The sequence below is a fragment of the Trachypithecus francoisi genome, unplaced genomic scaffold, assembly GCF_009764315.1.
Source record: "Trachypithecus francoisi isolate TF-2019V2 unplaced genomic scaffold, Tfra_2.0 Contig00812, whole genome shotgun sequence".
NCBI lineage: Eukaryota > Metazoa > Chordata > Mammalia > Primates > Cercopithecidae > Trachypithecus > Trachypithecus francoisi.
In genome coordinates this window covers 7,194-23,319 of record NW_022680918.1, presented here as the reverse complement: position 1 = coordinate 23,319, position 16,126 = coordinate 7,194, and the positions used below count along the sequence as shown (strand labels likewise).

At 54.3% G+C, this 16,126-nt stretch overlaps 1 protein-coding gene and 1 long non-coding RNA gene across 2 annotated transcripts; both read left to right on the top strand.

Annotated features, from left to right (window-relative positions):
• Positions 1-1,591: 1,591 nt before the first annotated feature.
• Positions 1,592-3,824, top strand: LOC117089236. Its single transcript, XR_004439520.1, has 2 exons — positions 1,592-1,692; positions 3,547-3,824. It is a non-coding gene; the product is annotated as an uncharacterized LOC117089236 (long non-coding RNA).
• A 4,004-nt stretch (positions 3,825-7,828) lies between these two features.
• On the top strand, positions 7,829-13,965 carry LOC117089248 (spermatogenesis-associated protein 31E1-like). Its single transcript, XM_033220286.1, has 5 exons — positions 7,829-8,115; positions 8,869-8,926; positions 9,469-9,529; positions 9,789-10,801; positions 11,006-13,965. Exons 1-5 carry the CDS (start codon positions 7,888-7,890, stop codon positions 13,963-13,965), a joined length of 4,320 nt encoding a protein of 1,439 aa, XP_033076177.1. The 5' UTR covers positions 7,829-7,887.
• Positions 13,966-16,126: the final 2,161 nt, after the last annotated feature.

The window sequence follows — 16,126 nt, the reverse complement described above, 5'->3', positions numbered from 1 at the left end:
CAACCCTCTAATCCAGCCCTGGTCTTCCCAGGGCCTGTCTCATCCTGAAGTTATCTAGGAGCCTTCAGCCACCAGTCAACTCATTAACATACAAAAATACATCACTGTGGAGATGCTAAGGATTTTAAGAGTTGTATGCCAGGGAACAGGGTCAAAGACCAAATACATATTTTACAACATCACAGTCTGTGTGTCCAGCAGCACCTGACACCATTCTCACTATTTTAATGCTTTCCATGGAACAGTGAATAGCTCCAACCATGTGAAAATTGAACACTAAGGCAGATGAGGATGGGCAAAGACTAGAGTGAATCAAATAAGAGTCATGTGCATAATTTAAAGGGAGTAAAAAAATTGGTAGTCAAGACAAATAATATTTTAATGCAATATTTCCAAGAACACAAATTTAGGCAAAAACTTCATGATGAACTTCAAAATATCAAAATTTTAAACAAAGACAGATCAGCATGGATATTGTTCAAAACTTCTAACCACCAGAATGACATAGTCCATAGCCTCTAAGAATGGACTCTGTCTGCAGCACTGGAGTTGACCCAGAGGGCTTTAGCTGTCTGGAGAATAGGGAGGTATAGATGGTCCTAGAGAGAAGGCAGGGGCAGTCCAGGTAGAGAGGGGCATGCGGGGACTCTTTACCACAGCACATTGAACTATGTTCACAGCTAATTCTAAACACATCTTCTAATTTTGGTGAAGAGGAAAGGGAGAGAAATTGGCAAATATCTATAGAGGTAAGTGCCAATATTACATAAATAGTAACAAGAGTTAAGCCTAAGTCTTTATATTTCCAAATTTATAGAAAATTTTAAAAACTTATATCTGAGTTCTGTTTTCCTGGGACCACAAATGCTCTTTTAAATAAACTGGTCTAAGTAGGCAACAAAGTTAATTGAAAATGGGAAAGAAAAATTTTATGAATTGAGGTTGCTTTATAGCAGCTGGAAGACTTAACACAACAGGAGGCCTGGACCACCCAGGCGGGACCTGGACGGGAGGGGAGTGCATGGAGCATCTGCGGCAACTTGGGGACTGACGAGGGAGGGGAGCCTGGGTTTTCCGTGTTCTTGGTGTTCTGTATACCTCTGCCCCTGCCTCCACAAGGGGCATCCAGGGACCAACTTTGAGAACCTACCCTTGTTCCCCTGGCTTTTGGGGAAACATCCTCGAGCCATCCTGGAAGATAGGGCTGGATGAAGCCCCAGCAGCAGCAGAGAAGAGGCTGCATTAGGAACAACTGCTCAGCCCCCACCAGGTTAGAGCAAAAGTGGGCCCAGCTTCAAAGCCAGGATCTAAGGGGAGGAGGATGGCTACAGATAGGGCACTGCCTGATGACGAGGGGGTTGATAGGGCAACTAGGGGAACTAGCCAGAGGAAGCGCTCCCCCTGACAAAGAAGGGCAAGTGCAAGGCCCCTGGCAGTGGCACAGAATGCTCCTATGAAGTCCTGGCCAAACCCCTACCATCGGGGGTCCTGGCAGCCCAGCGCCCAACACAGGTGTTTTTCTTGCCCTTCTACTCCATCCCCCACACCCTCCTACTGCTGAACTTGTAGGGATCAGAAGCCACGGTCAGTGGGTGTGGCTGATTAGAAGAGATTCAGGCCCCAGGTGTTAATGAGGGAGGCTTCAGTGACAGGTCTCTGGGAGGCCCATGGGAGGCCTCTGTGTGCTCTGAGGTGAGTTCTGTGGGGAACTTTCTAGAAGTCTGTAGAGCTCTGGGCCAGGCTTCTGTGAAGAGGTCTATGGGTCTGTGCTCAGGAGGTCGTGTGGGAGGTCACTGTGTGAGTGCCCGGTGACCATGTGTGGTCCCTGTGCGAGGTCACTGCCTGGTGTCTCTGTGCAAGGTGTCTGGGGAGGTCTCTGTGCAAGTTCTGTGAGGGAGGTCTCTGTGTGTCTCTCGTTCGAGGACTCCCTGTGAGGTCTCTGAGGGAGGCTGTGAGGTTTCCGGAAGGCCCAGGAGGCTGCATGATGTCTTCCCAAGAGAGCTCTGGGAGACGCCTGTGTGGTGCAGAGAGATGCACTCTCCGTGGGAGGTCTCTGCATTCAAAGACCTCGTGCTCATCTCCAGGTCTCCTGTAAGGAAGTCCTCGGGGAGCTCTCAGGGCTAGGTCTCTGAGTTCTCTCTGGGTTTGGGTCTCAGGCAGAGGTCTCTCCATGTGAGTCTCTGTGGAGGTCTCTCAGGGCCTCTGTGGGGTTCTCTGTGGAGGTAGCTGCATGGGTCTCTGGGAGACCTCTGTGGGGGTCTCTGTGTAAGTCCCTGGGAGTCTCTCTCAAGTCTCTGTGTGGGTATCTGTAGTGCCTCTCTCACAGTCACCGTGCGGATTTCTGTGGGGAAATCTCTGTAGGGGTCTCTGGTGGGGGTCCCTCTGTGGGTCTCTGGGGGGGTCTCTGTGTGGGTCTCTGTGGAGATCTGTGTGGGGGTCACTAGTGGATCTCTGTGTGAGTTTCTGGGCATCTCTGTGCGGGTCTCTCCCGAAGGTCTCTGTGTGAATTTCTGTGGGGTCTGTGGAGGTTTTTGTGTGGGTCTCCATGGGGATCTCTGTGGAGGTCTCTGTGGGTCTCTGGGGCTGTCTGTGTGGGTCTCTGGGTATCTCTTTGGGGTCTCTGTGTAGGTCTTTGGAGGGGTTGCTGGGGGGTCTGTGTTGGAGTCTCTCTCAAAGGTCTCCAACCCTAATAGGGCCTTGCCTGGAAAAAAAAAAAAAAAAGCCTAGGTTCACAGAAACTCAAGGTACCTCTGTGCTGCTTGAACTTGAACAGGTGTTTCCTCCAAAATAGCTCCTGTTCTCCAGAGATCTGCCATATTATAAAAGAGTTAGATATAACGGTAGATGATTCTGCCACCAAGCCCTTGCCACTGATTTAACAGACATTACAAGGGGAAATGGAATGATGCACATGTGGAAATTTACTCTAGGTTCTCTGAAATCCTCCACAAGGACGTTTTTAGGGAACTAAACTTTGAATCAAGGTGCTGAATGTGTGTGTTCCTCCTAAATTGTCAGACTGAAATCCTAACCCCCAAGATGATGGTATTAGAAAGAGCGGCCTCTGGGAAGTGATTAGGGTGCGAGGGTGGAGTCCACATGAATGGGATTAGTGCCCTTCTGAAAGAAGCCCAAGGGAGTTCAGTTATTTCTTCTTCAACACGCGGACACAGTGAAAAGTCAGTCATGTATGAACTAGAAGGCAGGACCCCACCAGATACCAAATCTGCTGGTGTCCCCATCCTGGACCTCTCGGTCTCCACAACAGTGAGAAATACATTTGTTGTTTATAAGTCACCCTGTTGAATCCATCCCTATAAACTTCATAAAATTCATTAGGGAGGAGGGGAGAGGGAGAAATGAAAATAAGCTAAGCTTGCAGCACATTCAGCGTAAACCGTGAGGGCAGCTGCTCTCTGACCCCCTTCCTCATAGTGGTTGCATGCTGATTGCCTCAGTGTCACAGCGACCTCATCAAAAGATTACAGTCCCCATAACTGCTCTACAGGCAGCAACTTGAACATTATAAAATGTTATGTTTTCCAGGTGAGGGAGTCTGCTGGGTCCTGCATACAAATGGAACGACTGATGCCAGCTGGTCTGAAGAACCCCACAGGAGCTGGCTCACCAAAGAACGCAGCTTGTACACCCTGATGGTTTCACCCTCCTTTCCCGGACCGGTCAACAACCCCAATCTTCTACCCCTCACCCTCCACAATCTCCTTAAAAATCCCAGCTCAGCACTCCTCCAGAAGATGAGTTTGAGGGTCTCCACTCATCTCCTTGCTCCCTCCCTGTGATCATTAAACTCTTTCTCTGCTACAGCTCTTGCTGTCTCGGTGTAATTGGTCTGTTACTGTGCAATGGGCATATGCACCTGTTGGTCCTATAACACCATTTATGGTGCTGTGTTATAGCAGTCTGTATGGACTAAGACACATGGCTAAGAGGTTACAGAATTATGGGGTAGAGGCAGAAGGAAAAATTTGATCAAAACTGCAAAGAAGAGTTGACATGCATGGCCTCTTCAGAAATGGTAAGTGCACAACGTGTTTTGGTGAAAAGTAATACAGTAGGAACTTGCCGGTAAGAATGATTCATCAAAACGCAGAGCTACAGTTTGACTCAGGCCTAACAGTAATTCTATTTTCCAGACATGCTGGTGATGCCCCTTGGTGCTTCAGACCCTACAGGTATACATTATTTATCCCATACTTCAGCTTTTATTATTTAAGTATTCAAAGATTTGCATTTTAAAGGTACTTAGAACTGTACTTGATTCTTCATGAGTGCTGCATAAGTAAATATAAAGTGAATAAATAACTTCCCACTGTAACCACCAGCTTCCTTGCTATGCTCCTGTTTCTTAGTTCCAACTAAGCCACTTGCTATTTGGCAATACAGTAGCCTTGAGTTTGAGTTATAGCTCCACTGAAAGATCTTCGTTCAACTAATTAAGGATGTATTTGTTTGAGTTTGGTGATTACTGAGTTAACTACGCAGCAAACTCTTCTGTGATAGAAAATATGTATACATTGGAAATGAATTTACTCTGTCCCCCAGACTGGAGTGCAGTGGCACAATCTCGGCTCACTGCAACCTCTGCCTCCCAGGCTCAAGCGAATCTCCTGCCTCAGCCTCCCAAGTAGCTGGGCTTATAGGCGCCCACCACCAAGCCTGGCTAATTTTTGTATTTTTAGTAGAGATGGGGTTTCACCAAGTTGGCCAGGCTGGTATCGAACTCCTGACCTCAGGTGATCCACCCACCTCAGCCTCCCAAGAATGCTAGGATTACAGGGGTGAGCCACCGCGCCCAGTCAATAAGAACAATTTATCTGTTGGTATAACCAAGATTATCTTTTTTATCATATAAAAAATTGTCTTCCTATAATCTGTAAGTGTGTGCATGTATAATTGCATAACAACTATAAAATTTGGATGCCTAAGCATTTAGGTGCACCAAAGAGTTCATAGAATCAACAATCCATACTCAGTGTTTCCACTGTTCTTCAAGTAGATTTCTAGATTAACTATGAAGTCCAAAGGAAGATTGTCAGCAGGGTGATCATTCTTTCTTGCCCACCAGATGCACAGTCGCAGCACTCTCCTGTCAGCCCGCATTCCCCCATCTGTTTTCCTCATGCAGAAATTAGGGAAGCATGAGTGCACAGGGGTCCACAAAGGCTGACAATCAAAACACACTAGGAAAGGTACCTCAAGGTCTCTACTGAGACAGACAGACATTGACTATGATAAGGTTGTGCAGCTGAGGTGCATGCATTCCATGTGTATGCAACATGAGAGATATTTGCAGGAAGTTCAGCTTCACCATGGGAAATGCCCGTGTGGGTGTATTTGTTTGTTTTAAATACTTAAGGATGGTCAGAGACTATGTGGGGCGGGGGCTGGGGGGGAAGCTGTTCTTCCAAAGAGACATTCATTCTCATTTTCTAAGGAATTCTTCCCCTTTCCTCTGCTTCCCTGCAGTGGAAACTTGGGGTGAGATCAAAGCTGCGACTCCAGTCCACACCAGAGCCCAGGAAGACTCCCAGGACTCTGGAGATGCCTGAGGACCAGGGACTTGCGGTGTGCAGGAAGGAGGGTCCTACAGGCACTGTGAGGAACAGCAATTGGCTGTAGTAAAATACGGGCTGACAAAGGCAGGAAGGCAAAAGAAGGCACCCAGGTCGGCCCAGGGAAGATGAGAGGCCCAGTTCTTCCCAAGCAGGTGTGGTGTCCCACAAAAGCCCGCAGGGGTCTGTTGTGGGCACCACAGTGTCTGGAAGTGTGTGTGTGGTTGGGGGGGGTGGTTGTCAAGGCAAGGCCATGAGGTTCATTCCCCCTGCAGCAGCAGGAGCAAGGGGCTGGCACTGGGAAGCCTCGCCCTCGTTGCAGCAGGCAGGTGGGTGGGTGGTTGGATGAACAGCAGTTGAGAGTTGAACCTGCAGAGTGAAGTCTGTGGAGGGAACAGAGGCGCATGGATGGAGACATGCACACGGCCCACCAGAGACTGGGAACCCCCACACCCACACGGTCCTCTCGTTTATCCAGAAAGGCGAACATCAGGTTTGAGGAGGAATGGAACCTAAAACGAATCTTTTCCCTAAATGTGGAGCTGATGTGAACCAGTTGTCTCTGATCTCCAGTTCCTGTTCCTCACGCAGAGCGCACCTACTGACCTGGCAGCGGCCTGTTGTGGGGCAATTCTTTGCATGCCCAAGCCCAGTTGTGCAGGTCAAGATGACACCCGCTTCTCAGGCCTAAGCTCCCTGCAAATGAAGTAGAACTTAGAACCCCCATACTTCCCAGTGATCCTAGCTGGTGTCACTGGGGTCTCCACTCTTGCCAGTTAACCCAGTTAACTGGCAAGGGACTGTCACACATTAGGGACTGTCATGTCTCCCCAGGGACAATCTCATAAAGGAGGAAGAGACTGTAGGCAGATAAAAGCAGCAGTAGATGAAGCAGATGTGCTCTTGAAGGTGCCTATTCATGAGAACAGACCCAAATAAACTCAGATGGTCTCACTTCCATTGAGGCTACATAGAACACATGACAAAGATGTACATGATTTTCAAGGCCATTTTTCAAGTATTGAATAAATGTTTCACACAGTGATTAAAAAGTGCAATCTCTAATCCTGAGTTTCAGGTGCCCAAAAGATGTCTAACAGTATAAGGAGATCATTTCCTCCAGGGTTCAAAGTACCCTACCTATCAGGTACAGGCCAGACACGAGGCCCCAGTGGTCTGGAGCAGGCAGGAGGTGAAAAACAGGACACACTGTGGAGCAAAGAATACGAACGGGAGGCCGAGGCGGGCGGATCACAAGGTCAGGAGTTCAGGACCAGCCTGGCCAATATGGTGAAACCCAGTCTCTAATAAAGATACAAAAATTAGCTGGGCATGGTGGCACACACCTGCAGTCCCAGCTACTCAGTAGGCTGAGGCAGGAGAATCGCTTGAACCCAGGAGGGGGAGGTTGCAGTGAGACGAGATTGTGCCACTGTATTCCGGCCTGGGTGACAGAGTGAGAGTCCATTTCAAAAAAAAAAAAAGAGTATGTACAGAGGACATGAGTGATATCAGAAGAGGCTGCTGAACACTGGACTCCAGCCTGGCATGGAGTGCCCAGCCCTACTCTCCACCCAAAGGAGCTGGACCTCAGATCACCCCAAACCACTCCTGGCTGATGGTGGAGCACACATGTTCCAAAACTTCGGAGAGTGAGGACTGTATTTGGGGCAGAGAAAGAAAAAATGGATCAGGACAACATATGAAACATCTAAAGAGAATAAGTAAAGGCTTAATTATTGTTTTGAAAATAATGAAGTGTTTGAGGTTTTGTTACAGCAAGCTCCATAAGCTGGTAACTCACAATTATGATCCTAACATAAAAATGTCATTTGGACGTTTAATTATTTGTGTTTTCATTATATTTTTTAGTTTTGTGAATTTAAAAGTTCTATTCTGGGATGACGAAAGTAGAAAACATAGGGTGTGGGAAAATTACGAAAACAGAGGAGATTCTAAAATAATCCTTAGGAAACCACCTAGATTGCTAAGAGAATTTCAGAGTTTCAAAGGCTGTGAAATGGGTGGGCTCAGGCCTGGATCTCCAAGGCATAAGGAGAGCCAGGTTACACCTGTGTTCCAGGAGAAGAGAATGGAAAATGGACCCAGGGCTGTCTCTGACAGGTGAGCAGCTAGAGTGGGAAGGCCCTAGGGATCTGGGGGACCCAGGAGGGTGGAGGGACCCAGGGCTGGGAGCTGAGGGCGGGGCTGTGCTTCAACCTCCTCCTCCCACTGCCCCTCCCCTGCCCTTTGTGAGGAAGAGGCCCCAGCTCTGTGATGCAGGCCTGGGCCCCACTCCCTAGACCCAAAGGGGATGCCCAGCCCTCAGTTGCTTGAAGGCGACATTGCACTTCAGATGGAGACAATGCTCTTTCCTCTGAAGAGCCCTAGTGCCACATGGCTGAGCCCCAGCTCCACTCCCTGGATGATGGATTTCATCCTCACCAGTGTGTGTGGCCTGGTGCTCCTCTACCTATTACACTCCTACCTCCACAGTGACCCACCCTCACCCCCGCCCGGGAGGAAGAGGAGCAGCAGGGAGGTGAGGAGCCCTCAGCCCAGCCCCACAGAGAAAGATTCTCTCTTCTTTTCCGCCCCTCATTTCCACTTTTCCTAAACAACGAGAGACGCTCCCACGATGGGAAATCTCGTCATCCCTCTAGGGCAGGGCAGGGCAGGGCAGGGCAGGCAGGGGTGAGAGTGGGCGGAGGATTCCACCCCCAGCTCCCAGACCATCTGTGGGGTGCGCAGGGGGCGTCAGGGCAAAAACCAACACCAGACTCAGTGGCGAGGACTGGGTCAGGCCCCAGCCTCATCACCCCCTTCCTGGGCCAGGTGCCTGGGGGCCCAGCCTCCTCTGTGTGATCTGGGAGCTGTGCTGAGCCCCCGAGAGCCTCCCACGAGAGCCTGGATTCGCCTGTGGCTGCACCCCGGCCACATGTGCTTTTCCTCCTTCACCACAACCCCATGGTCCCTGGCCTCCTCTCCATTCTCCTCCGAAGCAGAATCCTACCGGCAGCTCAGAGGCGCCTGCAGACCTGAGCCTGGGTGTGCCTTCGGGGAGGAGCAGGGACTGGGGACACCAGGGTGGAGTCACACAGAAAACGCCTCCTTGCATTTTCCTAAGAAGGAAAACGGAAAACATTTCATTCATGGTGAACATGAGTAAAAAGCACACACAGAGCTCCCTGAGCTAGAGGCAGGGAGCCGTGTCCATGAGTACTGCATGTGCAGCTGGTCTGGGGAGAGGAGACTGAGAACTGGTCCCAGCCCCTCATCCTTTCTTGCCTCTCAGCCTCAAAGGGAGAGAAGGGGGAGGTCCAGGAGCAGAAAGAAGATCTCAGCTCTGAAAGGTGAGGCTCTGCTGCTTCCCGGGACTCCCCAGAGGTGACAGCATCGCCTGTCCCTGAGGAAGTCATTTGCAGAGGCCTGAGAGGGAAACTCCTGGGAGGGAAATCAGAACCTGGGGCCTCCTCAGATTCCCTGTGGGAATGAAGCCATGGGCCTGGGACTGGTATTGCCCATAAGGGGGCGGTGTGGGGAAGGGACCAAGGCCTGCCGGGATATGGGGGGAGGTGAGGGAGGCTCCAGGTCCATGTGGACAGCTGTTTACCTCGGCCATGGCTGACTCCTCTTTGAGACCACCCGTTTGCTCTCCCAACAAGATGGTTGTGACACCTATGAAGGGGTGGACGTGGAAGCACTTTTTGCAAATGACAAAGTGCTGCACAGTGGACACCTTCCTGTCATCATCAGGCCCATGTGGCTTTGGCCACAAATGTGTAGGTTTCAGAGTCTAGTTCCCTGTGGTGTCCCCTAAAGAGACATCCACTCAGCCTCTGTGAGGTTCCCAGGCACCGCCCTCTCCACCATAACCCTGTCTCGTGACTTCCAGCTTGCAGAATCCTCCTGAGGGAGCTGGAGGAGACCCGGGACTTGAACTACCTTCTGGAAAGGTGAGGAGCTTCCTCCTTCTCTCCATGTCCTCCTTCCTACCAGGGCCTCTGATGCAACCCTAGGGCCTGCTGGTGATTGGGAGGGAGAGGTCCTGGGAAGGGGAGAGGAGAGGACTGAAGCCCTGGGGCAGGCTTAAGCAGAGCTTTGTGAAGTCAGTAGTGGGGGAGGTGGAGGAGCTGTAGGCCCCAGGTGCCCACCCCTCCTGGCTTCTCGGCCCCACCTGCCCCGGCTGCAGCTTGTGCCTCTTGTCTCCTGCAGCCACATGAGGAAGCTCGCTGGCGAGGGCGGCTCCCATCTGCCCTTAGGTGCAGAACCCCCGGGTGACGTGTGCAAACCAGCGCCTGCTAAGGCCCACCAGCTGCATGGGAAATGCATGCCAGATCCATCTCCTGCCAGCTTGTCCCCAGCAGCTCCCCCAGCTCCTCTGGCCTCCACCCTGTCACCAGGCCCGATGACCTTCTCAGAGCCTTTTGGACCACACTCAACCCTGAGTGCCTCCAAGCCTCCAGAGCCCTTGCTTCCCCTAAAACGCCCTGCATCCCGGCCACATGTGGTTTTTCCTCCTTCACCACAGCCGCATGGTCCCCTGACCTCCTCTCCACCTCCACCCGACTCCAGCCTGGCTGGACTTCAGTGTGACTCCACAACACGCCCCGTCCCCAAGAGCTCCCCTCTACACAACCAGGGGCTGCCTTCTCCAACCAGGGTGATCACTGGCCTTGGGTGCTCCAGCGATCCCATCCAGGAACTCTATTGCTGGAGGGAGGCTGCCACGACCTGGGGCCTCTCCACCTGTTCACATGGCAAATCCCAGCCACAGCATCTTCCCGACCACCCCCTAGAGGCTTCCTTCTGGGGAGACCCCACACCCAGGCACGTGGAGGTAGGTGGCTGCACATTCATCCACCATGATGTGCAGAAGCTGCTGGAGACTCTCATCACCAAGAGAGCACTGATGAAGATGTGGCAGGAGAAAGAAAGGGAACGGGCCGGCCACCCGCAGATGACATCACTGGGGAAGGAGGGGGACATCACGACTCTAAATCCCTTCTGGAACATGTCAACCCAACCACAGCAGCTGCCCTGTCCTCAGCAAGTCTCTGACGCCACAGCGGTGGGGGACCACTTGCAGCAGAAATGCAGCCAGCTTTTCTGGAACCTCCCATCTTTCAACAGCGAGTCCCTAGTAGCCACAGCCTGGGTTTCTAGCAAGACTGCCTCACAGAATGCGCACTCTGTATCACTGGATAAAGCCTCCACTTCTCCTCCAGGTGAACCTGAGGTTGAGGCATCCTCACAGCATTCCCAGGCACTGCCTGCCTCACAGAATGCACACTGTGTATCACTGGATAAAGCCTCCACTTCTCCTCCAGGTGAACCTGAGGTTGAGGCATCCTCACAGCTTTCCCAGGCACCGCCTTCCTCACAGAATGCGCACTCTGTATCATTGGATAAAGCCTCCACTTCTCCTCCAGGTGAACCTGAGGTTGAGGCATCCTCGCAGCTTTCCCAGGCACCGCCCCAGCCCTACCACATGGCCCAGTCCCAGCCTTTCACTCCAGCCTGGCCCCAGTCCCAGTGCCCGCCTTTGGCTGGGATCCAGACCCAGGCCCACCTCTCACCCCCTGTCCCAAGCCTACCGTGCTCTTCTCCACCCCAGATTAGGGACTGTGGGGCATCTTACCCTACAACCCAGGAGAGGACAGAGTCTGTCATCCCCGCTGGAAAGGAGAATCTTGAATGGACCTTGAAGAAGCAACCAAAGTGGAAGAGGGTTTTGCCCTCTCTCCCCAAAAAGTCTCCGGCTGGCCTGAACCAGCCCACTGCCCACCTTCCCCAGGAGAGGCCAACCTCCTGGAGCCCCAAGTCAGGCCCTATCCTTCCCGGGGTTACCACCAGCCCTGAGCTCCCAGAGCACCGGTGGCAAGGAAGGAGTGCCATCCACCAGGAGCAGTCCTGCGGCCCTCCCAGCAGATTCCAGGCATCTGGGGACCTGCTGCAGCCCCAGGGGGAATTCCCAGGGAGGCCCCAGAGTCAGGCAGAAGAGACACAGCAGGCCCTCTCGCCCTCCCAGCCTTCTGAATTTGCAGGGAAGGGCAGGAAGGATGTGCAGAAGACCGGGTTCCAGAGCTCCAGAAGGTTCTCTGGGAAGGGGTGCTTACGGTCCAAACTAGGGCCAGACCCAAGCCGGGATCGAGGCCCAGGAAGGACCTCAGTGAAGTTTCTGGAGGAAGACAAGGAGGAGGCAGAAGGTGACATATGGAGGCCCTGGAAATACCAATCAGTAAGTTCCACACCCGGGGACGCAGAGAAGAAGCATCTGGAAAACAAGCTGCAAATCCATCTGGCCAGGAAGGTGGGGGAGATCAAAGAGGGCTGGATCCCCGTGCCTGTGCGTCGCTCCTGGCTCATGGTCAAATGTGCTGTTCCCCAGTCTGACACCCACAGGAAACCCGGGAAGCTGGCATCCTGGAGGGGTGGGAAAGCCCACGTGAACACCTCCCAGGAGCTTTCCTTCCTCCAGCCCTGCACCCAGCAGATGCTGGAAGTGCATCTTTTAAAGTTCCGTGTGAGACACAGGTGGGGTCCAGACCTCCAATCCCTGGAGCCCATAAATGTCCGGTCAGGTGAGGCTCGGGCCCCGCCCTTCCCACAATCCACCTTTCCCCCCTGGGCCTCCTGGGAATCTCGGAATGAATCTGCAGCCAAGGTTCCCATTTTCCCGGGAAAACGTCCTCAGAATGGTCCAGGAGACAACAGAACAACAAGCAAGTCAGTGCTGGCCGTGAGTGGTGCTCTCGCTCCCGCACCACCTGAGCAGGAGGAAGCCCAGAGGCTCCTGAGAGGGTCCCAGTCAGCTGACACCCGTGGGCGACCAGAGGCCTTTCCACCTCGACATGAGCACAGGGGGTCTTCTCAGCCCCCCACATGCAGCCTTGTGGGCAGAACCTGGCAGAGCAGGACTGTCCTGGCATCCGGGAAACCCAAACCCAGACTAGCGGGGAGTATGGGTTCAGAAATGGCTGGGAACGAGGCAAGGTTTCAGAGCCAGAGCATGTCCCCAGGAAACGTGTGTACTAGCAGAGCCCTGCAAGAGCTCAGCATAGGGTCCCAGTGGGCAAGGGCCAAAGACGCCCTGGAGGCACTGAAGGTGGGGGAGGAGAAGCCCCCCACTAGGGACGTCACCGTGGGAGCCACTGTGAGGGCAAGTTCAGGAAGCGTTCAGGTGGATCTGAGGAGCACGGGGGCTCTGGGGACCACTGATAACCCCTCAGGGTCTACAATCTGTGTTGCTCAGGATCCAGAGCAGCTGCGCCTGAAATCGCAGGTGATCAGTGAGATTGCGCTCCTAGCGCAGGTGGATTCAGAGGAGCAGCCGCCAGGCCGCGCCTCAGGCGTCCTCCTCCAGGATGGCGCCATAGATCTGTGCCTTCCAGGCCGCCATGTGGACATGCTCCCTGCCGCAGACAGGCTGCCCGCTCAGGCCCCTCTGTCCACCTCCCAGAGTGTGTCCAGTAAGAACACGACGGCTTCGCAGGGGCCATGGGCCCTCCCATGGAAGGGAGGGGACAGCCCACGGCAGCGGGAGCCTGGGAGCCGGAAAGCAAAGGCCCCACAGAAGAGTCAGAAGACGCTGGGCTCTGCGGACAAGGGCGAGGCCCGCAGGAGACCCAGACCAGGGGAGCAGGGACATGGCTCCAAGGGACCAAGGACCTCTGAAGCCAGTGGGAGGAGCCACTCTGCTCATGCCAGGGAAGTAGGAGACAAACAAGAAAGGAAATACAACCAGCGTCAGCCGGAGAAGGGAGAGACGCCACCAGAAAGCCACTTCCGGAGAAAGATCGGTCACCATCCACAGGGTCTACACCCCAGGAAAACAGGCGCAGGGTGGGAAGACGTCCTGGAGAAAGGCAAGCCTGGGGCAGATGCTGTCCAGAGCTGGGGGTCTGGCCCAGCAAGGCTGTTTACGGACTGCATGGTTGATGAAGCCTGGACCATCAGCAGAGGTGTGAGGCAAATCCTGGTGGACAAACTGGGGCTTCGGTGGGGACGTGGTCCCTCAGAGGTCAGTCGCCACAAAGGTGACCTCCACGCTCAGGAGAATGTGCCTTCCTGTGGCCACAGGGGTCACTGCCACCAAGAACATAGCAGAGAGATCAGAGCTCTGGCCTGCAGCCCCAAAGCCACCCCCAGGGGCCACCACTGTCCTGTCAAAAACAGCAACATCAGAGACAGAGACAGCAGATGGGCCCCACCTCCCCGGGAGTCTGTGTCCCCAGCTGGCCCCCACCACCACAGGCCACGAGTGGCAAAAACCTCGAGTGGCCCCATCCGCAGCCCGCAGGAACTGAGGTCTACACGAGATGTCTTGCCTCCTGAACCAGAGAAGGCTTCTTGCACGTCTCCTGGGGGAGACGGGGTTCTACTTAAATAAAACTGACACCTACATGTTAAGCCTGTCCTGCCTGGGTGATCACAGCCGCCATGCGTTCCCGACTTTCACAGAGAAGTTCCCAATACACTTGGTTTCCCTGCAGAGGTGGTGGCTTCTGTCTGTGCCATGCTAGGGCACAGGAACGGGCTCCGTGTCCACTCCTCCTGAGTGCGGCTTCTAGAATGGCTGGGCCTGGAGGAGGCTGGCAGGGACGTGGAGGACCCCCTCTTCTCCCTGTCCAGGGAGAAACCGGGTCTAGTTTCCAAGCTGGATCATGATCCAGAGTCTTCAGGACGTGTAAGGACAGCAAACCCTATGGAGACCCCACCGGGCTCTGGCTCACTGCATCCCCGTTCTCACTAAGGTAACTTCTGTGCTGCTGTGGGGCTGGGTCTGCAGGGACCTCACGGCCTGAGGCAGTGGTAGGCTCCCCTGAGGCTGGAGGAGTGATGGATTCCAGCAGCCTCCCTGCCCCGTGGTAGCCTGGGAATGTGGGGGTGTCCTGTACGGGCCCTGGGTCAGAGGCGGGACAGCTCCTTCCCAGATGTCCTGGTGGGGAAGAGGTGACACCCTCCCCAGACCCTTCCCTGCCTGCTGAGTTCCGGGATGGACCTGGGCCCCGCCAGCACTTGGCTCAGCCTTGGTAACACCCCTGGGTTTGCGTCTGGTGTCCCCTGCCTCACTCTCCAGAGCAGTCTCCCGGGCCACTAGTGTGGGGTGTCTGTTTCAGGAGGCGCCCAGGGCTGCTGCCTGCCCCCCTGGCGGGACCCTGTGGTCAGGAACCACAGGAGGGGTCCTTAGGCCCAGGGTGGGAGGTGGGAGAAGAATCCGGGAAGACGAAGATAAGTTCGCAAGTGCAGGATCCACAAGCTGCCCACAGCTGTAACCAGGGTCCTCACAGTCCGGTGATCATTACAAGTAAAAGTGGTCAGTGCCACTCCCAGGGCAGAGGGACCCAGAAGGCAAGGGCTGGCCTGGGTGACACAGCACATCTATGGCTCCAAGCCCAGGTGCTGGCAGGGGACACACTGGGCCTCAGAGGATCTGGTCACATGGTTCACAGGGAGAGTTCCCACAGGGCACGGTCCTTGGCTCCTCCGTCCTGGTGCTGGGTCCCTCCTGGCCATCCCCAGGGAAGGCAGGAGCAAAGGCAGGAGCTGGTTCCCCAGAGGGCTCTGTCCAGGGGCCTTCTGCCCAGGGAGAGCTCTGCACCTGCAGGGGTTGTGGAGGCTGAAGACAAGGGGACAGGCCTGTACCCAGGCGTGGCGGGACTCATGCTGGAGACCTGTTTGGAAAAGGCCCCTGGTGTCACTTTGGGCGCCCAGGCTACTGCTGGAGCCAAGTCCTGTCTGGGGTGGTGACCTGGGCAGCTCCAGTGTGGGCCCAACATCTACGGGACCCCGGATCCTGGGACCTGCAGCAGAGGAGCACAGAGACCCCCATGTACACCCCACACTCAAAGATTCCCACATTCATAGAGATTCCAGAGATTCCCCATAGTGACCCCCACAGACCCCAACAGAGAATCTGACTGAGATCCCCCCATGAAGACACCCCAGAAGGACCTCCCCACAGAAACCCCTGACAGACTCACACAGAGGCCTTTCAAAACCAACACGGAGACCCCCACGGTGACTCTAACAGAGACCTGCACGAGAAAATATATCAAGGTCACTTTGCCACCCCCTAAAATCCCAAGCACTGCACTTGGTGGAAACGAGCGGCATCTACCTCATTCCCAGCAGCGCTTTCTCCTGGTGGCCTCTGCCCTCTTCTAGATACGATTCCGTGAGAAACCCAACAACAGAAAAGCCTCCTCTATCAGACGGCGGCCAACTCAGAGCGACCCCCGACCCGCTGGCAGACCCTTCCCCAGATCACCCAGGCCCAACGCCCCTGCTGATATAAAGGTGCAAGCGTTCCTGATAGGAGCGGTGGGAGCTTCTCTGACGCTGTGCTTCCGAGGCCGCCCTCAGCCCCCCAGGCCCGGCTCCCCCTCACTGCCTGGGGAATCCGCCCAGCTTGTCTGGGTTGGTCTCACTCACGCGGCTCCTCCTGCGGGCCTTGTGCTGGAGCACATGGAACAGGAAGGATCTCGGCTTGGACACGGCTTCCTCAGAAAACCTTGGACTCCCCTGTGAGGCCAGGCTGCCTGTGCTGG